This window comes from Nilaparvata lugens, chromosome 9, assembly GCF_014356525.2.
Source record: "Nilaparvata lugens isolate BPH chromosome 9, ASM1435652v1, whole genome shotgun sequence".
Lineage (NCBI taxonomy): Eukaryota > Metazoa > Arthropoda > Insecta > Hemiptera > Delphacidae > Nilaparvata > Nilaparvata lugens.
In genome coordinates this window covers 27,846,635-27,870,075 of record NC_052512.1, presented here as the reverse complement: position 1 = coordinate 27,870,075, position 23,441 = coordinate 27,846,635, and the positions used below count along the sequence as shown (strand labels likewise).

At 34.3% G+C, this 23,441-nt stretch overlaps 1 protein-coding gene across 2 annotated transcripts in view; it reads right to left on the bottom strand.

The window, feature by feature from the left end:
* LOC111059238 overlaps positions 1–18,054 on the bottom strand; it is a 71,165-nt gene extending 53,111 nt beyond the window's left edge. Inside the window, exons 1-2 of one of the 2 annotated variants that reach the window (XR_005572187.1) lie at positions 17,896–18,053; positions 6,942–6,989 (exon numbers count right to left, since the gene is read on the bottom strand). Coding sequence is in view for 1 of the 2 variants with exons in the window: in XM_039435733.1 (XP_039291667.1) it covers positions 6,942–6,989; positions 17,896–17,931 (84 nt within the window). In the remaining variant the exon portion in view is untranslated. Of the gene's footprint in view, positions 1–6,941; positions 6,990–17,895 lie in introns of both variants that reach the window. The other variant, XM_039435733.1, reaches the window with a different exon arrangement.
* Positions 18,055–23,441: the final 5,387 nt, after the last annotated feature.

Here is a 23,441-nt window from a genome sequence, read left to right as displayed (position 1 = left end):
TCCTTAATACTTCACTGGAGCAGGGTATTTTCCCTGATGATCTGAAACAAGGAAAAATTTTGCCAATTTTCAAGAGCGGTGATTCTGAAAGAGTTGAAAATTATAGACCCATTAGTATTCTAAATGTAATAAGTAAAATTTTTGAAAGAGTAGTTTTAAATAGGTTATTGATGCACCTGGAAGAAATTAATTTCATATGTGATGAACAGCATGGGTTCCAGAAAGGGAAATCTACTAAGACTGCAATAGTATCCCTTGTTGAAAGACTAATAGATATAATAGATTCAGGTGAGAAGGCAGCCGCAATATTTCTTGATTTATCGAAAGCTTTTGATTGTGTGAACCATAGAATATTATTGGAAATACTAAAAACTGTAGGTGTGAATGGTATAGAACTAAAATGGTTTGAATCATATCTCATAGGTAGAAACCAGTGGGTTGAGCTTACCAAGGTGGATGGGAATGAAATAGTAAAAATTAAATCTCAAAAACTGGAGGTCCAGGCTGGAGTACCTCAAGGCTCAATTCTGGGTCCCTTACTGTTTCTGTTGTATGTGAACCAATTACCAAAAGAGTTAAAAGATCACAGAGCTCTGTTGTTTGCTGATGACACATCGCTTATCTTTAACAATTATTTATTAGATAGTCTAGAAATAAATGCTTTTACTGGAGTACAGTCAATTGTCCAATTCTTGAAGCGAAGGCAATTAACAATAAATAGTAAGAAATGTCAATTCCTACAATTCAAAAGTAAATATAATTCAGTAGAGGATAGAGAAATAAATGTGTTTGTAGAGGAAAATGAATTAGACCAAGAAGAGAAAGTAGCATTCTTGGGAATTTTATTGGACAGGAAATTAACATGGCATCCTTACATTGAGAGGATATGTAATAAGATATCATCTGGGGTATTTGTCCTGCGGCAGCTTGCTAGGCTGAATGATAAAAAACTACTGTTAACTGCTTACCATGGACTTATACTATCTCATATTAGGTATGCTATTTTAGTATGGGGTAATTCATCTCAACAAAATATGGACAGGGTGTTTAAGATTCAAAAGAAGGCACTCAGATGTATAGAGAAAGTGAATAGGTTAGACTCTTGTAGGCCTTTATTTAAAAAGCTTGGTCTATTAACTGTGCCATCTTTGTATGTATATGAAGTTGTAATGCATGTGAAAACGAGTGGTGTGATCCAGAATTCAGATGTTCATGAGTATAATACGCGAAACAGAGCAGATTATCATATAATGGGTCACAATAGTAGGTTATTTGAACAAAAACCAGATTATATTGGTAGGAAATTTTATAACAAGCTACCTCAAATCTTGAAAAGTAATGATGATTTGAAGATTTTCAAAAAACAAATGAAAAAATATTTAGTTGATAAAGCTTTTTATAGTGTACAAGAATTCCTTTCAAACCTAAACTAGGTTGAACTACTTAGTGTTAGAATTATTATGTAATAACATGACTTGTCTTATACTCCATGACTGGAGTCTTTAGGACGTAATCTTAAAAAAAAAAAAAAAAAAAAAAAAGTATTACCTACCGCAGAGGTTCTGGTTGTTAGTTCAAATGGTGAATTGATTGCATGTAATGCTTTAATGGACACAGGAAGTGATTGTTCACTCATCACTCAAGAGTTGGCTGATAGATTAGCTCTTCCTTCTCGTCATGTAACTAATCTGATTAATGGAGTGTCCAGTATGCAAGCCAAATCTACAGTTGTTCACTCAGTATTAATAAAATCATCTGATCATACTTGGTCAACGCAACAAGAATGTATTGTTGTTGAGAAATTTGCCTCATGTATTCCTCGTGTCACAATTGATCTTAACTATTACAAGATTCCAAGCAATATTCGACTTGCAGATCCAAATTTTCATAAATCTAAGAAAATTGATATCCTATTGGGTATTGACGTTTATGCCGCAATCATGACTGGCAATCAAATTATTGTGTCACCTGATGTTCCAATCCTACAAAATACAAAACTTGGCTGGATTGTTTTTGGCTCTTGTCAATTACCTAAATCAGTGTCACTCAAAAAATCATCTAATCATTTGTTACCAATTTTGTCTCCACAGCTGAAGTCTCCAATCAGTTGGAAACCTTCTGGAAGCTGGAAGAAGTCTCTTCAGTTATTCCTGTCTCTCCTGAGTGTGCTAGGGTTGAAGCACACTACAAAGAAAATACCATCAGGCATGAAGATGGTCGTTTCCAAGTGTCCTTACCTCGCAAGGATTCATTTGCCACCCTTGGTCATTCAAGGACTCAAGCTATGAAACGTTTCCATTCATTGGAAAAAAGATTTCTTAAAGAACCTGAGCTCAAACCTCAATATGTTGAATTTATGCAGGAATATGAAGATTTAGGTCACATGCACCCTGTACCGCCACCAGCCCCTGAGGAACAGTCATTCTCTTCTCATGTAGCTATTCTAGCTCCCAATACAGTTCTTGTAAATACTGCAGTTGTTTCACCTTCATCCATTATTTCTGAACGTGTTTCCAATAGTTTTAAAATTATTCGTCTCACTGCTTATGTTCTGCGTTTTTTGCATAACATTCGTCAGAAAGTTGCTGATCGCCGTACTGACGCCCTTTCAGTTGATGAAATTGAAGATGCTGAAATTCATCTATTGAAGGCCATTCAAGCTGGAGCATTCCACAGGGAGTTGGAAATTTTACGTGCAAATGATGAGTTGAATGCCTCCAGTAAGTTTCATTCTTTGTCTTTGTTCATTCACTCTGATGGCCTCATAAGAGTAGGAGGACGTTTAGCTAATGCTAATATTGATTTTGATTTCAAGCATCAGATATTGCTTCCTGCCAATCACAAATTCACCAAGGCACTGATTTTTTATCATCATAACAAATTGTGTCATGCTGATGTGCAAGCAACCATGGCTGCAATCAGACAACGGTTCTGGATACCATCAACAAGGCGTACTGTTAAGAATGTTCTACGAAAGTGTATCAAGTGTTTTCGTTTCACTCATACTCAAGCTGCACAATTGATGGGTCAATTGCCCTCTGTGCGTGTGAATATTGATTTTCCATTCATGAATGTTGGTCTAGACTCGGACATTTCGTAAAGCCTATTTTGCATTTTCCATTTGCATGATAACTCGTGCTGTACATATAGAAGTAGTATCAGAGCTGTCCACTTCAGTCTTTCTGGCTGATCTCCCCCTTTTCATCTCAAGACGAGGTATTCCAAGGAATATATATTCAGACAATGCTACCACTTCTGTGGGTGCAAATAATGATCTCAAAGAGTTAGGTGACTTCCTCAACTTACCTAGCAATCAACAAATACTTAAAAATTCAGCTGCATCTTTGCACATTCAATGGAATTTCATTCCCCCAAGAGCTCCTCATCATGGTGGTCTGTGGGAGAGAGGAATAAGGAATTTCAAGAGTATATATAAAATTATTGCTTTCAAACATATTTGGAATTTCGAAGAAATGTGTACTCTTTCTGCACAAGTTGAAGCTATTTTGAATTCTTCACCTATTGTTCCATTGTCTGAGGACCCTCTTGATCTTCAATTTTTGTCACCTGGGCATTTTCTCATTGCGCGCCCACTCAATGCTTTGCCTTCTCATAAGCAGAAATTCAAACATGTGAATTTTCTTGCACGTTGGAATAGACTTGCTGAAGTCACAAAGGAATTTTGGCAACAATGATCTGAAGAATATTTAGTTACTCTTCAGAAAATACATAAATGGTCTTCTTCATCACCCAATCTTCAAGTTGGCACTCTTGTGCTATTGGAGGATCCTGGGACACCACCAACACTCTGGAAGCTTGGACATATTACAGAGGTTTTCCCTGGCTCTGATGACAAGGTTAGAGTCATCCAGGTTCTAACTGACTCTGGTGTTTTCAAACGTTCTATTGCTAGTGTTGCACCTCTGCCATTATATGATAGCGAATGATGCAAATCTCTTTAACATTTTTTTTCTTTCTTCTTTGTTTTACAATTCTTCTAATTGCAAAACGGGGCCCAGTCTATGTTAAAACTCAATTTGCATCATCCTTGATCTTTGAACTTAGCGAATTGCCAGTATAGTCAACGTTTGGCCGATTTAGTCTGCATTGTTTTCAATATTTGTATCTTTGTAATAATTTTTTGCTCCACTCGGTTTGTGTGGCGCTGGTGTGCTGCTTCTTTGTTTTCAACTCGATTCCAGAATGTGGGAATTGGCCAGCTCTTGTTTCAATTTTCGAATTTGAATTTATTCCAGCTGAATATTCAGTACTTTCATGTTTCATTGGCATATTTGCGATAAATATTGGCCTAATTCAATCAAACAACTTGTATGTCTTCACGGATTGTGTTTGAATCTCAAACTTCTGGTAGGTGTAACCTCACTTTCAATTTGACATGCTTTTCTGAACTCAATTTTTAGAATTTAGTTTAAAGCTCTTTCCAATTTTACATTGTTCATCTATTTCAATCTTTTTTGAAAGATGTCAATTTAGAATTTTGATTCCATTGCATTTCTGCAAAATTCCAAGATCATCAAGATTGCTTGATGTTTCTACAAATCTTCATTTCATATTCTTGTTTTCAAACTCTCTGTACTCTGAACTCTGTGTAGTTCAGAGCGCTGTTGCTACAGTCAACATATTTTCTTACCGTAGGGTATTTTCTTTTCCTCTGTCCACAGTTTAGATTTTAGGAAACTCAATCAATCTCTCTCTACATCTCTCGAATCAATCTGCTACCGAATCTGTTCTACAATTCTACCTACGATCGAATCTTCCGATAAAGGTCTGCAGTCTCTATTGACAGTCGAAATTGCATCCACTTTGGGGTTCCATATACCCTCTCACTCACTTGGTCGACTGTGCAATTTAGCATTCCACTTTGGGGTTACATATACCCTCCCACTCTCTGGCCGGTATGGTGATGATGATTTCCATTGCCGGAGCATTTCTTGAAAATGCCTACAATCTTCGACAGCTTCGACATCCTCAAGATATTCAGGTTGAGTAATTGTATATTCATCATAAATTTGAAATATCATCCATTCTTATTTATTCATCTGTCTATTTTCATTCATCCATTATCATTCATACTGCTATTGTTCATTTACTTATATAGATTTATCTTACTTATGAGCTGTGCCTACAAAGGCAATCAAAGAGTTTGTCATTTCAGGACATTGAATAATATTCAAAATTTTGAATACAAAATCATTTATTTTTTTGAATTTGTTTTTTTCACAATTTAAAAGTCTTTACAATTGGCATCACATTCAACTTATGTATTTTGAAACTTACATCACAATTAATTCAACAATAAAAATAACAATCATTCACTATTTGATTTTGCAATTATTCGCATTACCTATTGTTTTGGTAGGACGAGTTGTATTCAGGACTCAGCCTACCTTGTCCTCTATTAATTTTGCTACCAGAAAGTTATTTTGATAGATATCAGGAGCATATTTATCAGTCCCGTTGTATGTACATGGTGAGTCATATGTATGGGAACCCTTCAATAAGCTGGAGTGTTGTAGAATAGAACAGAATATATATGATACTGTCACTTTAAGGATAAGTTATTGGTCTAATACTCTACCTCTTGACCAGGGAAAACTGCTATAACTGCTGTATTCTGTGCTTTTGACGTACAACTGAATTTCATGGTGGATAATTTTGTAACTACTTGGACAATTTCTTTGATGCTGAACGTTTTTACAAAAATAGTTCAGGGAACGGAATCAGTTTATGCTTCTTGAATTGAATAAAGCATTCTGCAATAAGATACTATCATTTTATTTGGATGAATGGAATACAAATAAGATACTATAAACTATTCAAATTCAATATTCACAGTAAAATAGAACTTCTATCTCTAAGAAAGATTATTGTTGTCTCCAGACTTAGTACTGCGTTTACCACTAAACCTGGTGGATATTTTTTGAACTACTTGGACAATTTCCTGATATAGATTACCTCAGATTTGCTATAGAGCTATGGCCTTCCAGTTTTGCTTTCGGATGTGCTTATTAACAATTATTATCATAATTATATTGTTTGTTTTTTTGGTGTGGTGAATAATAGCGGCGTTCACACCATGGGCAAAAATGTGTTACCTGCTCTCAATCTTTTCTAGTCCTCGGCCTATGGCCTCGGAATTGAAAACCGATTTCGAGCCGTTAAACGCACATTTTCGGCCCTATAGTGAGGTCCACGTTATAATGGCAGTGTAGGAATATAGGAGAAAAGGCTTGCCAGATCTCAGCCTTGCCACCCAAACAGCTGATACCGGTATATCTGTTGAATTTAACTGTTCATTATTGTTGAAAACAGTTAATCATATTTTATTTGTCGAGAAAATATATTTTTTAAAGATGTAATAATAAATTTTCATGATTGAGATAAAATATTTTGTCAATTAGTTGAATTTCTACATTGTTGATAAACGATGTGGCAACATCGTAATGCGTGAAAGAGATAGCCCCATCTGCTTTGTTGAACGATAGACAAGGATAGCAACACCATTGCAAATCATACACTGCCATTATAACGTGGACCTCACTATAGGTGCGAAATATACTATTTTCTATCATACAATGTTTACTCAATATGAAAGCCTAATCAAATGATGTTTCTATCATGAATGATTACAGATGTTAATACTTTTAATATCAGCATGGAACTAGATTCAATCTATTTGTGCTTCTGAAGGTGTGTACAAATTTACGCGCCGCGAACATGAGCAATTCACTTTTAATAAGCTGATGCCAAGCTTTTTATATCTGTATCTTACCGTTTCTGTAAAAATACAGATATAGTCAGCTGATTAAAAGTGTATTGCTCATGTTCGCGGCGCGTATATCTGTACGCACCTCAACAGACCCTTGTGGAGCACAGTTAACACCTGCTCGTATTCAATATTATTACAAAAGTCCACTCACCCATGATTTGGCTTCCTGTATTGCTCCTTTTGCATCAAAATGGAAAAGCTGCAAAAATAATTTGTTACCATTCAGTGTTCAGAATTTGAAAAAAAATTTATTTTTATATGTAGAGTATGAAGTACAGCTTTTTCTCCCTGAGGGAGGAAAATCATTTTCCACACTCGTGATGTGGGTACACAACATTTCTCCTCCACCTACATTATTTATAAAAATTGCAAATTAAATAATTTCGATAACTTATGTGATCCGTGAAAACCTGTTACAACAACGTAAAAGTAGTCAGCTCTGGTGGAGTACCAGTTCTGGCAGAGTTCACTGCCAAGGTCTATAAATACAGGTCATTAGTCTACACGATCCCGTGATGCATTGTAAAATCGCCATTCTGTGGGGTTCTAGTTCATCAATTTTAAAATTTATCAGCTTAGTAAAATGAACAACATGATGTGTTATTTGTAATTTTTTCCAAGGGACATTGCTTGGCTTTGAATAGTAAAATAAGTTCTTCCGACAGAATAATAGTATTTAGATTCAAAATAGGAACTGAATTATTGTTTAGATTTATAGATTCAATTGACTGGGAACTTTCAACTGCTTTTGAGGGTTGCCTCTTGTCCCAATGCCTTATGAATCATAACATGTTACAAGTATAAGAACAATTTTCAATAATACATAAATTAGAGAACCATATATTATTGAAATTTCATTATTAAAAAATCTGAAACCTGAATTTACTTATTAACTGAACCAGAATATTGTTTTTGAAATTCAAAATGCATGATCGTGTTACGAGAAAATCGAATTAGTTTTCAAATGTGCCGCCATAGAAAAATGCACAAAATGGCTGCTCAATAAGGAACAAGGGTGTCTTGACCTGGTTTTTATAGACCTTGGTTCACTGCCGACAGATAGCGCTAGCGCTGTGGCAAAAGTTGTCATAATGAAGGGATTCAGTATTTGAATAACATAAAATATTCATAGATTTTTATAATCTACTTATATTGAGTATGTAATAAGTTTAGCATACAAACATATATTTCATAAGTTGAACAAATTTCTGGTTCAGCTCTTGAATTTAGTCGACTCAACGACAACACTCTGTAAGGACGGCTTTATGCATAAAGGTACCAAGCGCCAATTTTAGCGAAATTGAGTTAGTGTTGCCACCTTGTAGAGAATAAAAAATTTTGCTATCCAATAAAATGTCTGGTCATTATGGTGCATGGTTAAATCACTGAAAAAATTCAAAATACCCTATAGGGGTATTTAGCATTATGGAACCAAACGCCAAACTTCCATAATGCACTAAAGAATTCAGTATAAGATAATCCTATTATATCAAGCGAGCAATTTCTGTATATGGTTATCTGGTTATATGGATATCTGGATATATGGTTATCAGGATATCTGGTTATGTATGTCCAACTGATCTCAAAAACGGCTCTAATGATTTTCACGGAATTTGGACAATGTGGGTTTATGATATAAAAATTCGATTGCACTAAGTCTCATCCCTGGGAAAACTCGCTGAAGGACATGAAAAGGATAACAATCATTCATCCTTGGGAAACAGATGATAATTTCGTCATCTGTCGAAAACAGAAGATGCGTGAGCCTGTGTAGGAGATCAGCTGTGTGTAATCAATCAGCTTATCGTATCTCAAGAGAAATATATTCTATAAATTTTAATAGACTTGATCAAAATAATCTGATTTGTTGACATGACATGTTATATCATTCTAAATTGGAGTTTATCATAATATTCAAATTTAATCATTAGTCTGTTAGTCCTTCCTCAATCATTTTGAAGAATTGTGTTCTGTTTATCAATAAATGAATAATAACGAGCGAAGCTCGGTGCCCCGATATTAAGCATGAAGGAACATAGTTCCATTGCAGTAGGCTAAGTAACCACTGATCTGACTGATGTTGTAATGTTATGAATGTTAATGATTCTTGGAAAATTGATGAGTTTAGGAAAAGATGTTCTAGCACTACCACAATGGAAGAGGCTATAACAAGCAGGATCTAGTCGAAACATGATCAACTGGCTTCAGTTCAATCCGTGAAATACAGTAATGAAGTTTCTAGATTCTACTTTGATGATAATTATAAATTAATATAACTTAACAAAGACAAACTACTTGTTATCCTCTTAGTTATGGAGTAAACATATCAAAACTTCAAAAGTCCCCATGCCTACGCACAAATTTAAAATTACCATATTATTTTTTGGGTATTTACCAACTTATAACTCAAAAACTATACTTCTTACGGGCCTTACCATCCTATATAATCCAGTCAAATGGTCGTTTTTCAGGAAACAGCCCCGCGAGAGAATTTTTCTCGACGGTTTCTGACGTTATTTTTTAATGAATAACGCTTTGCCTCCTGCTTGGCGTCAATCGGTAGAGCATGAGAATGAAAAACTATAAAATCTGGTCGTGGTTTTCTAGGATACAATTTCGTTAAAAAAAAATCCTAATAGGCTCATACAGGAGCTCTTGCAATAATTTAATACTGATTATTAACAAATATATATGAGATTCATACTCTATGATATTGAGGAGTAAAAATGAATGGTACACCATAAAAAATTTGATACATATATTAAATGAATAATTTTCAAAATCAGATCAATATAGAAAATATATAGAACAACAAATATACAATAAAACAAGAATGAAATCAAATAAAATATCACAGATCAGTACTATTTTTCAGTTCTATAGCACGAAACTTTACCATGTGCTTTTCAATTCATTGATCATATGCATTTATTTGCATGTAGCTTTGACATCAACTTAGGATAATCCTATTTTTATATATTACTTCCCAAATTAGAGCATGATAAATTGACAAATCAATAATTAAATATATATTAATTTCTATAGTTTCCAATAAATTTCTTTATAATAAATACATTTATCTCAGGTTGTAAGATTCGGCACCTGATGGAATTAGATAAACCAATTTATCCAAAGAACCAGAGCTACATTATATTACCTATTACAAATTGTATTATAAAATGAATGATTGGATGAATGTTAGCATTACAAGCTTGGAACTTATATTCTCTTGATTGGTGTATCCTTTGATATATGTAAATTGACTCGTTCCTATTCAATAAAATATTTCTTATACCATTTTAAGACTTGCGCAAGTATTTTAATCAATTTCTTAATATTTAAAACCTTTTCCGACGAGCTAGCTTTTATTTCTTATTCCACTCGAAGCACTGAGGGCGCCCTATTCTCATTTCAACTATTTTCCACTCAGGTGCTAAATTTTTATAAGTTGTCGGCGACGATCCGGAATTCCTGGTAGTCCTGGATTATTGGTGGCCGAAGTCATCTCTTCCAAGGGATTAAAAATATTTGAATGACTTTTGCTTTACTATAGCATCACAAAGTCTTATGGAAATTGATAATTTGATTAAACTTTCAGTCGTTAAAAATGTACAGTAAAAGATATTGTGCTCTATAAGTTTTGGTGACATTCCATGGTAGTGGTTGGCAGGCAAGTGGGCAAGTTCTACTTTTCTTTTCACAATTTTCATTTCCAACTTGCAAATTTACATAAAATTTAAATAATTCATTAATACGCCATTCAAGGCTCAAATAGTTCGTGCCAAACTATTAAATTATTACTTATGTCACACATCTGACATTTTATCTGTCTTCGGGCCATATCCAATACATTAACTGAACAACAATAATTCATAAACTCTTATCATTTATAGAAATATATACAAATACATTTGAATCGGCTCACTATTACCGCCCATCGATTGCTACCATTTGATTGGCTCATGCAAATTTGTTACAGTATACATGCGCCTACGAACCTCGTACTTCCTCAATACATTAATTTATTTTTATCTTGGGTTTTTAGTACATTTTTTACATGCAATACAATTTTCTAATGTTTATAGGTTGTTTCTCACTTTATAACAATTAGCCATGTGCTTTTTTGGTTCCTCTAGTTGCATACCATTTAGTTACAATAAATTTTTGCCAAGGTGTCTGGCTAGATTTCACGTTATGCGACTCAATCGATCATTATGTTGCCGATCAATAGATATTTTACGCCTAACCTCAAATTTTCCAATACTTTATATAATATTATATAAGTAGCAAATTATTTCCATTTCTATTCGGCCGTTCTAAATTTAGCCATGATACCTGATATTATCTAATCTTTGAAAACGTTATCACATTTGGCGATGCTAGACTATTATTCCACTTCAGACCTATAAATTTCTTTCAAATAGGGATTTTATTTACCCATCAGATTTTGATACGTTACAGGTTCTATATGTATTTTGGGGCGCTGAATTTGAATCTGAAATTTGCTGACACGCCAGAGGGCGGCTTCACCCCCAAACCTCCAAAATTTCGGACTTTTTTCAATTTTCTCATTTTATCTCGTGAACCTTGTGTTTCTCAAGAAAAATCATTCTCGACAAAACTAAGGAGAATAGAATGTTCAATAAATTAAGTCGTCGCGCAGGATTCTACCATCTTTGGTTCTGGAGTTACGAATTTTCAAAAAAGGGGTATTTTTTAAGGGATTTTTAAATTTATGCAAACCTACCACTTCTACCCTATACAACATGGATATTTTTCTAGTATAGATGAGAACCAAACATCACGTGAAAACAATTCATTATGAACCGGAATCCTTGAGAATTTTCGAATTTAGTAGTGTGGGGAGGGGGATATACCCAAAATAGAAAATCATGTCCAACAGCCAAAATACAAATTTTTCATTATAATACCTTTTCAAGGCCTTCCTAACAAAATACATATTCCGGCTGAATTCATCTCACGCGGGTTATTTTCAATGAGAATCATCCGTTAGAAACATTTGATTTCAGTATTTCCTAGTGGGGGGTACGTCGTCATGAGGATATGTCAAGGATCAAAACTTTGAACACTTATAACTTTTGACAGAATGATCAGATATCCTCGTACTACAGCTTATTCTTCTCAGCTCGTCAAGGCGGTTCAAAATCATGTATCATATTTGAAATTTGATGGAAAAATAAAGAAAATCACTTTCAGTGTATTTTAGCCCCTATTTAAATATACAGAAGAATGGCCAATTTCTATATTCAAAACTATATATCTCGGTAACCCGAAATTATAGAAAATGGTACTTGGGCTTGATTTGGAGAATATTATCCCCTCTTTTATGTTAGGTAAATGAATTTTGTAAGAATATAATCGTGAGGTAAAATACGTTTGATTAAAAAAATCAAGAAATTTTCGATATTTTCCTCATTTTCACACTCTAGACAGTTTTCCGATAATAAACAGTCATGCAAGATGGGTTTAAAGCAACGTAGCTTATAGACCATGTGATTCTCTTCCATTTGAAAGCAAGTTTCGCAAGTTTCTATCATGTATCTTTCTCGTTTTAGAGACTCTTAAATAACAGTAAAATTGCAGAAAAAATGAAAATTATCACTTTTTCAATTAGCTGTAACTTTTGAACGGTATTGAAATCAGGAAAACGATCCATGAGAGCGGAAAGAAGAAAGAATTCTCTACAACATTGACTACTTTTTCGATTTTTCATTATAAAAAATCTGAAACCTGAATTTACTTATTACCTGAGCCAGAATATTGTTTTTGAAATTCAAAATGCATGATCGTGTTACGAGCAAATCGAATTAGTTTTCAAATGTGCCGCCATAGAAAAATGCACAAAATGGCTGCTCAATGAGGAACAAGGGTGTCTTGACCTGGTTTTTATAGACCTTAGTTCACTGCCGACAGATAGCGCTAGCGCTGTGGCAAAAGTTGTCATAATGAAGGGATTCAGTATTTGAATAACATAAAATATTCATAGATTTTCATAATCTACTTATATTGAGTATGTAATAAGTTTAGCATACAAACATACATTTCATAAGTTGAACAAATTTCTGGTTCAGCTCTTGAATTTAGTTGACTCAACGACAACACTCTGTAAGGACTGCTTTATGCATAAAGGTACCAAGCGCCAATTTTAGCGAAATTGAGTTAGTGTTGCCACCTTGTAGAGAATAAAAAATGTTGCTATCCAATAAAATGTTGGTCATTATGGTGCATGGTTAAATCACTGAAAAAATTCAAAATACCCTATAGGGGTATTTAGCATTATGGAACCAAACGCCAAACTTCCATAATGCACTACAGAATCCAGTATAAGGTAATCCTATCATATTAAGCGAGCAATCTCTGTATATGGTTATCTGGTTCTCTGGTTATCTGGTTATGTATGTCGAACTGATCTCAAAAACGGCTCTAATGATTTTCACGGAATTTGGACAATGTAGATTTATGATATAAAAATATGATTGCACTAAGTCTCATCCCTGGGAAAACTCGCTGAAGGACATGAAAAGGATAACAATCATTCATCCTTGGGAAACAGATGATAATTTCGTCATCTGTCGATAACAGAAGATGCGTGTGCCTGTGTAGGAGATCAGCTGTGTGTAATCAATCAGCTTATCGTATCTCAAGAGAAATATATTCTAGAAATGTTAATAGACTTGATCAAAATAATCTGATTTGTTGACATGACATGTTATATCATTCTAAATTGGAGTTTTCATAACATTCAAATTTAATCATTATTTTACAGTTTCAAGTGATTAGTGAGTGTTACTTTGTTATTCAATTTGGTTTGTGAACAATCTAAATTAGAACTTTCCTGTTTTCAATATATGGACTGAAAATTGGACCTGAATTCAAGTGTATTGAACATAACTTACTTTTTCGACTATTTATAGTGTATAAATCAAATTAGGGAAGAAACCGTTTTTGGCTGTGTCTGTTAGTCCTTCCTCAATCATTTTGAAGAATTGTGTTCTGTTTATCAATAAATGAATAATAACGAGCGAAGCTCGGTGCCCCGATATTAAGCAGGATATATAGCAGGATCTAGTCGAAACATGATCAACTGGCTTCAGTTCAATCCGTGAAATACAGTAATGAAGTTTCTAGATTCTACTTTGATGATAATTATAAATTAATATAACTTAACAAAGACAAACTACTTGTTATCCTCTTAGCTAGGGAGTAAAAATATCAAAACTTCAAAAGTCCCCATGCCTATGCACAAATTTAAAATATTGCCGTATTATTTTTGGGTATTTACCAACTTATAACTCAAAAACTATACTTCTTACGGGCTTACCATTCTATATAGTCCAGTCAAATGGTCGTTTTTCAGGAAACAGCCCCGAAAGAATTTTCTCGACGGTTCTATATGTATTTTGGGGCGCTGAATTCGAATCTGAAATTTGCTGACACGCCAGAAACCCCCAAAACCCCAAAATCCTCCAAAATTTCGGACTTTTTTCAATTTTCCCATTTCATCCCGTGAACCTTGTGTTTCTCAGAAAAATCATTCTCGACAAATTATGGAGAATAAAATGTTCAATGAATTGAGTCGTCGCGCAGGATTCTACCATCTTGGTTCCGAAGTAACGAATTTTCAAAAAGGGGTATTTTTAAGGGGTTTTCTAATTTATGCAAACCTACCACTTCTACCCTATACAACATGCTATTTTTCTAGTATAGATGAAAACCACACATCACGTGAAAGAACAATTCATTATGAACAGGAATCCTTGGGATTTTTCGAATTTAGTAGTAGGGGGAGGAGGAATATACCCAAAAATAGAAAATCATGTCCTACAGCCAAAATACAAATTTTTCATTATAATACCTTTTCAAGGCCTTCCAACAAAAAAATACATATTTCGGCTGAAATCATCTCACGCGGGCTATTTCCAATGAGAATCATCCGTTAGAAACATTTGATTTCAGTATTTCCTAGTGGGGTACGTCATAAGGATATGTCAAGGATCAAAACTTTAAACACTTATAACTTTTGATAAAATGATCAGATATCCTCGTACTACAGCTTATTCTTCTCAGCTCGTCAAGGCGGTTCAAAATCATGTATCATAATTGAAATTTGATGAAAAAATGAAAAATCAACTCTCAGTGTATTTTAGCCCTATTTAAATACACAGGAAAATGGTCAATTCTATATTCATAACTGTATATCTCGGTAACCCGAAATGATAGAAAATGGTATTGGGCTTGATTTGGAGAACATTATCTCCTCTTTCATGTTAGGTGGATGAATTTTGTGAAAATATAATCGTGAGGTAAGATACGTTTGATTAAAAAAATCAAGAAATTTTCAATATTTTCCTCATTTTCACAGTGTAGATAGTTTTTCGATGATAAACAGTCATGCAAGATGGGTTTGAAGCAACGTAGCTTATAGACCATATAATTCTCTTCCATTTGAAACCAAGTTTCGCAAGTTTCTATCATGTATCTTACTCGTTTTAGAGACTCTTGAATAACGGTAAAATTGCAGAAAAATGAGAAAATAAAAATAATCACTTTTTCAATTAGCTGTAACTTTTGAACGGTATTGAAATCAGGAAAACGATTCATGAGAGCGGAAAGAAGAAAGAATTCTCTACAACATTGACTACTTTTTCGATTTTTTATCTTAAGTGTTTCACAAGAAACGCAACTTTTGTCTAGACCAACTATCTATATATTATACTAACTTAATACTAACTTAGTATAAATAGATCGTGGTCTCGACTAAGTGGTGTGCGCCCAAATTAGTGGACAGAATGTAAGTTGAAATGTTATTGGAGGGGGGAACTGTAGCCGTGACGTAGACTGTAGTACTGAGCAGGCAGAATATCGCATTCTTGAAAATCATACGGTGACGTATAGTCAAATTATATAACACAAACATGTTCTGACATGTAAGCTTTCTGTTTCTGCTTTACAATAATATTATCAAAACATTAAAATAATACAAGCATTTCGCCATTTAAAAGCAAAAACCCCACCTCCTAACCTAATCTTTCAAATCCTTAAGGTTTCATCATCTTCTAGGTCGTGTTTATATTTTGTAGTTTGGCTATACTTCAGCTTGTGAATTTCGGGGATGAGATATTTCGATTCTAGACATATTTTGACTCGTAGAACATGTGATCTATACCAGCATTTGTTGTTTAGTGCATTTATAATATCGGGGCACCGAGCTTCGCTCGTTATTTATTTATTGACTTTTGATAAACCGAACACAATTCTTTAAAATGATTGGGGAAGTACTAACAGGCACAGCCCAAAACTTTTTTACCCCGAATTTTGATTTTTACACTATAAATAGTCCAGAAAGTAGGTAATGTTCCATACAATGAATTCAGGTTCAAACATTTGAAAACAGAAAAAATATAATTTAGATTATATACAAACCAAATTGAATAACAAAATAACACTCACTAATCACTTGAAATTGTCAAATAATGATCACCTTTGAAAATTATGATATATACTCTAGTTTAGGAGGATTATCATGTCATGTCAACAAATCAGATTATGTGATCAAATCGATTGAATTGTCTAGCTAGATAAAATTTCTCTCTGATTGATTATGATTACACAGCTGGAAATGATTCTGTCTCTCTCACACACAGGCACACGCATCTTCTGTTATCGAGAGAGACGAAATTATCATCTGTTTTCCAAGGATGAATTACCTTTCATGTCGTTCAGCGAGTTTTCCAAAGAATGAGACATAGTGCAATCGAATCTATATCATAAACCTACATGTTCCAAATTTCATGAGGATCGTTTGAGCCATTTTCGAGACCCGTAAAGCATAAATAACCAGATATAAAAATAGCCAGATATAAAATAGTCAGATATAAAAATAGCCAGATATATAAATACAGAAATTGCTCGCTTAATATAATAGGATGAATGCAATGCATCGGATTTATCTGGATCGGTTTTTCGGTTATTGCAATACATTGGTCTATCAAGATTGTTTTATGGGTTAATCTGAAATTATAATGGTATAACGTTGTCTACAAACGATTTTCCAGCCTACTAACTTTTTCATATAGTCCGGGCGCAAATGTCATTCCGTGGTCATTTTTGAGTAACAGCCGTGGAAGATATCTTATTTCTACGTTAGGTCTAGTATGATAAGGATCGTGATGATAAGTCGAAATCACAGGCAAACACCTCGGAAACAAGATGGCCGCCAAACTTTTTAGGGTTATGCTATATCGCTGTATTCAATAGCCGTTTGAGATATTCAACCGTTTTTTTTTAGACGAAAATATTTTCAAAACCTTCCTCTACAATTTTGTTTCATAAAATTTCCATCTAAAACGCATATTTTTTTAGTTCAAATTTTTTTAGTTGACCTTCAAAAGCCCAAAAAATTTTTTTTTTTCTAATTTGTTCAAATTTCATCCCATTATAACTTTTTTTGAGCAAGAGATACAGATAAGTTTTAAATCGATGAAATTTAGAGCATTTTTTCAACTTCTAAACGATATATCTTGATGCGCTATACATCAAAAAATGAATTCCCCAGCGCCCTCCAAAAAGAAACCCTGCATGATTTGTGGTGCGTTTTTCCATACGCATGAGGTAACACGCTAGAACTATAAAATAGATTTTTCCATGACTACTTTAAGATAGAGACTTGGAAATGATCTCAATCTCTTCGTTACAACAAGACGAATATCGATGATGGAAACAACGAAAATAGTCGACATGATTCAAGAATTGATCCTTGCTGTTTGGATGGTGTAAAGTATCATTTGGTAAAATGGTCAACTTATGTCATATTTGTCTTGGACCAAACAACTGAAGTCATAATTGAATTAGTAGTTCTTCATTTTTTCATCACTTGGAATAATAGAATCATGAATATGTGTATTTTGAACACTCTTGTACGTTCCATTGTGATAGGATCGAAAATATTCTTAAAAAATGTTTGAACATACAAGAAAACTTTGGACTACATTTTCTCAAACCTGCAAATTTGGACTCAAGTGCTCGACATATATATGACCAAGGATTTAGTAATATTACTGACATAAAAATAAATCAATATTTACCAAAACCACCGGAAAAAAAATGAGGTTGATCTTCATTGCAGCTTTCTACAAAACAGATTACCGGAAAATTGAAAAATTTATGAACTTTGGAAATTTATGAAGCAAGAAACTAACACAGGGTTGATTATGCAGCTCAAATCTCTGAATCTATAAAGGGAATTGCTTAGAGTTACCCTGATTCTTATATGATTTTCCAACTATCGTACAATAGGCTTCTGATTAATGAAATCAAGAAAATCAATAGCTACATCGTTATACTCGATTCAACAATAATTTTGATTTGGGGCGACAGCTGTTCAAATACAAAAGTTGATGGAAACGTTTCAAGTTGTGAGATACGTGGGTGTATAGTGTGGTCCACGTTATAAGGCAGTGTTTGATTAGCAATGGTATTGCTATCCTTGTCTATCATTCAACAAAGCGGATAGCGCTATCTCTTCTCGCTTTGCTCTGTTGCCAGATCGTCTTTCAAGAAAGTAAAATTGATAAATAATTAATAAAATATTTCATCTTTATTATGGAAATTCGTTATGAAATTATTGATAAATATTATATTCTCTTGCTAAATTAAATACAAGTGGTTCTGTGAACAGTAGACCTCACGCACTTTTCTCATCCACAGGTATCTGATTGAAAATTCAAATTCAATTCAAATCCGAAATCAAATTCAAATTCATGTCACCTGTTTGAAATATTAACAAACTCGGTTCACGTTTGAATTTGTATTTCATGTATACTTTCAAAATTCTTATCTCACTGACTCACTCATTCACTCTCTCACTCACTCACTCACTCACTCACTCACTCACTGATCACGATTTCTGAGAAACCACTGGATTGATTGCAACAAACTTGGAATAAAGCTTCCTCACTAAGATGCTCACTAAGAAATCTTTTGGCGATATTTCAACTCTAAGGTGGTTTTTAAGGGTTTAAAGTTCGTCTTTTAGCATGTATATTCTTCTTCCCCCAATCTCTTATAATCATAATTATTGAAATGTTCATATCATATGTTATTATGGAACATAATCTAGAGAGAGTTCCTCTTCGAAACAGTTGTTAACTGGCAACTAAATTAATAACTTTGTCAGGTTGGCATTGAGTTGAGATGACTCTTTAGGTTGGCACCAAGTTGAAGAGCTAATTAAAATGCATTTATCGAGAAAAATTGATGGGCACTGCTGCTTTAATCAGAGCTCAACCTTGGAGTATAGATAATTTTTATTTTTCATAAAACAAACTTATATGACTGGATGATGAATCACTGGCCCGCAAGAAAAGTGACACAACTCGAAAAACTTTCGAAAAAAAAAAATTTCTCAGAAGGGCCAGAGTAAAGTTTTCCTTTTATCAACATCCTGTAAATCTCTTCATTCTGATCCAAATCTGATCCCAAATACACCAATGTCTGCATAACTTCCTCAAGAATGACAACAAAGGATTCATAGGAAGATATTTTTATAATTAACACCCCATCATGAAAAGTATGATCAAATTTTGAGTTGTGGAATTTTTCTTGTAGTCTAGGCAATAGACCTCTCAAAATGGTACATGCGTGTGGATTATCTCAAGTTAAAACTTCATAAATTGCAATTTTATTTACCAGTAATAGATCCTTCCAAGGATGGGGATCCATAGATTTCGTAGGAGTGCAACAAAAGGACTGTAAAAATTATACAATACTTTTGTTAACCAAATTTTGGAAAATGCTCCCTGAGTTTTCTCTCAAGAGTCTAGAAATATAATTATTAGGAACTTGAAGTTACTTATCAATATCACAAACTAAAATTGCTCATTCAAATGGATATCGATAAGAGAAATGAATAACTGTTAGTAATAAATTGGTTATTATCTTGGATTTCTTATTCTATTTCACATCATTTTTCTTCATTATTAGAAAGAGTAGAAATAAGTTCAAGGAAAATATAGTTTTGGGGTGAAGAAGAGTACAATGAACAAATTTATAGAGTAATAATAATTTAAGTGATTAATAAATTTCAATCTCCTTACAATAAAATACTAGAAGTATGAACTTCTCAGTCTTAAGAAACCAGAGTTGTCTATTTCTAAACATGATAGAACTGGATTATTGCATCATAATATTCATTGTATCATAGAATATGCTGGTATCTAGAATGAGGAATTGAAAGATCTTATTTCAATCGTATCAAATCGAGATAAATCTTGTAAAGATAAAATGCATAGTTTATACTAGTCGATCAGTTTTGGGATTTTTATTGCTGTTGTTTGGAAGTACCGTACTGCTTGTCTCTCCAACTCACTGAGTGCCCAATAAGTAATTTGAAGTGGTTTTCGATTATTCTCCATGAATTGATACTGCACTTTTGTGTACAACTTGGAAGCAATGTTTTGTCTTGTTTTGCTAAATACAAGAAATATTCTTACAACAAAATAATCATTAAATCACAATAGCTTTTCCCTATAGTACCCAAAAAAGTGCTCATTCCCGCATAATTATTGTAAGCAAAATACCTTATTCCCACACCCAGTGCGGGAATGTAAACACTTTGTCGCACTCCAAATTTGCAACATAACAACACAATAGTTATTTGTGCAACTAGTGCGCAAAGTGACAGTTTGCTGCACCGAAAGAAACGTTTACGCCCGAGCCGTAGGCGAGGGCGGAATGGTTTCTTGAGTGCAGCAGAGGAACTTTGCGCACGTATTTCACATTAAGCTTTTTCGCCACACTGCACAGAAAGCAGCTGTTTTCCAGTCCCTACGTAGATCTGAAAGACCTTGTTTGCAGACGACGTCAGAAAAGGGTTTCTTTTCCGGTCTAGGCCAGAAAGTTGTCTCTTTCCAGCCGCTTATGGCTGGAAACAACGCGCTAATTATATTCTTAATAAGTCATCCGCTAGATCGGGCGAGTGTCCACTTTCATAATAAGCTGAAGTCGCCATGATTTTAGTTCCAGTTTCGAATCAAACTAATTCGCTTCGCAACCAGTTCTATTCAATTATTTATTGTTGATTAGTGCATTCCGAATTTTCAAAAATGCTTGAAGATGACTGTGGTATTCCAAGTGAAATTTTAAAAGAATCTGAAATCCTGACTGCAAATCTTCTACCACTAAAATCAAGAGATAGGTACGATAGCTTAACGAGTATTCTTTATTTTGTATTCTTTATTTATTTTGTCAGCAATACCTGTAGTGTGGCGAAAAATATCGTTCGCACCACGGGCAAAAATGTTTTTCCAGCTCTCAATCTTTTCTAGTCCTCGGCCTACGGCCTCGGACTTGAAAACCGATTTCGAGCTGGAAAAATCTCATTTTCTGCTCTAGGTGCGAAATATACTATTCCTACAGTTACCATTGAATATGAAAAGTGGGTAATTATGGGTAAAATTGCCTGAAATACATCAAATGTTTTTCCGTGTAGCCTAATTTTATTATTGATAAAACCTTAATTTATTGTCAAATTGAATAAAAATGTTGTCCTTGGTTATAATATATACTTGATAATTTGCGCGTTGTGCTTCGTTGCACCTCTGCTCACTATAGCAGCCCAGTCACTGTTACCAACTTCATTTTGATTTGCTGCACTGTTGCTCCATATAACCTACTAAGTATTTTGCGTTGCCATGTTGCAAATCTGGAGTGCAGAAAAATTTTTCCCGCATTAGAGCGGGAAAGTGATTCTTTGCGTTCTGTAATTAGTGCAGCAATGGCCACTTTTCAACGTAACTGGAGGAAAAATAGTTAACATGCTTTATGACGGTAGAGTGTGGCAAAGTAAAATGAATGTTTGTAAACCTGAATATGTTGCTGGCTGGAAATTTTTGTAAAACAGCTGATTAAGTTGAGAGTTAAAGAAGTTACACAGAATTTATTATTTGTAGGATGGATGAAAGTTGCGCGCGTATCTTTAGTTTGTATAACACAGGTTTTTAAAGAGCTCGAAAGAATTTGCAGGTTTACGTGTCTGTCCGCCCTCTATTAACGTCGAGCGCTTAGCTCTAGGGACAAACTAATTCCGCTAGATCGCTCCAGCTGTGTGTACTCACTTGCTGCCCGAGCATAGCAGGCGTAAAACCGTGCGTTAAAGGTACACATACCAGCGGCTATTATTGTGTCTATGGAATAAGTTTAAGCATCAACTTTAATCATCAAGAACAGCGCTACAAGTTGCTATGATTTGAAGTCTATAGAACGAACATTGAATGTGAAAAAGGAGTTTGAATTGCATAAAAATTTAATTTTTTTCCAGATTTTCAAAAAAAAGTTGACGTAATTTTTGTTATATTGAAGACGAGACTTGCATATTTTTCTCAAATTTTCCTGACCAGTAGTTTTTGAAGGGTATGTGTATCATCTGTCTCAAGAAAGTGACTTTTGAAGCCCTATTGTTAGCTAACAGAAGCTGATAAAAATATTCCAATTGCTTGAATTATGTCCTAGGAACCTGTCAAATAGATTAGAAAAAGAGATCAGTTATTTGTGCAACTAGTGCGCAAAGTGACAGTTTGCTGCACTGGAAGAAACGTTTACGCCCGAGCCATAGGCGAGGGCGGAATGGTTTCTTGAGTGCAGCAAACGAACTTTGCGCGTGTATTTCACATAAAATTTTTCCTACAGTTACCATTGAATATGAAAAGTGGGTAATTATGGGTAAAATTCCCTGAAATCCATCAAATGTTTTTCTGTGTAATTTTATTAATAATAAAAACCTTAATAATTTAGTTATAATAATTAGTAACTCAATTGAAAATTTATGTGACTGCTTGAGGGGGTTTATGTTATGTAAGCATTGAAATTTCTATAATCAAGGCACATAAAGGCAAGGCAACGCTGTTTTCCACTGCCATTATAACGTTGGCCTCACTATGAGTATTATCAACTTAATTTTGATTTTCCTGCACTGGTGCTCCATATAACCTACTAACTATTTTGCGTTGTCTTGCTGCAAATCTAGAGTACCTACGCAAAGTACTCACTTTGCGCACTAGTGCGGAAAAGTGATTCTTTGCGGCTTGCAGAAATGGTCACTTTTCAAGGTATCTGTAGGAAAAAGACATTTTTTTGAAAAAAAATATTGAATGCCCAACATTAATATTGAAGCGTGAAAGAGGGTAAGTAAGAGTCTCAATGAAGACAATAAGAAAGGACATTGGCTGGTCTCACCCGAAACCTGTCGGTGTCCCCTGGAGGTCGATGTCCTTGTCGTTTCTACCTGTGGATGGCTCAGGGGAAGGTGGAAAGCGAACACAAAGGCGTGAAACCAAACACAGAACACTGGAAGATTTTAAAACCACGTTGTAATAATTGGTTGGCGATTTATTAATGAACACGAATCGGAAAAAAAACTGATTGGAAATAGAAATCTAGATGAAAATCTGCACTAGCCTATGTAACTTTCAATTTAGAAACTGAGAAGAAACCCTACGAAAAGATGTTCAACGCAAGAGCCGTGCGCAAGAACCACGTGCTCTACAGTCGAACTCCCAGAAAGAGATGTTCCCGAATCATCACTTGGCATTATTATCCTTGTTACTGAAGATTCACTTGTTACTAATCATCCAAA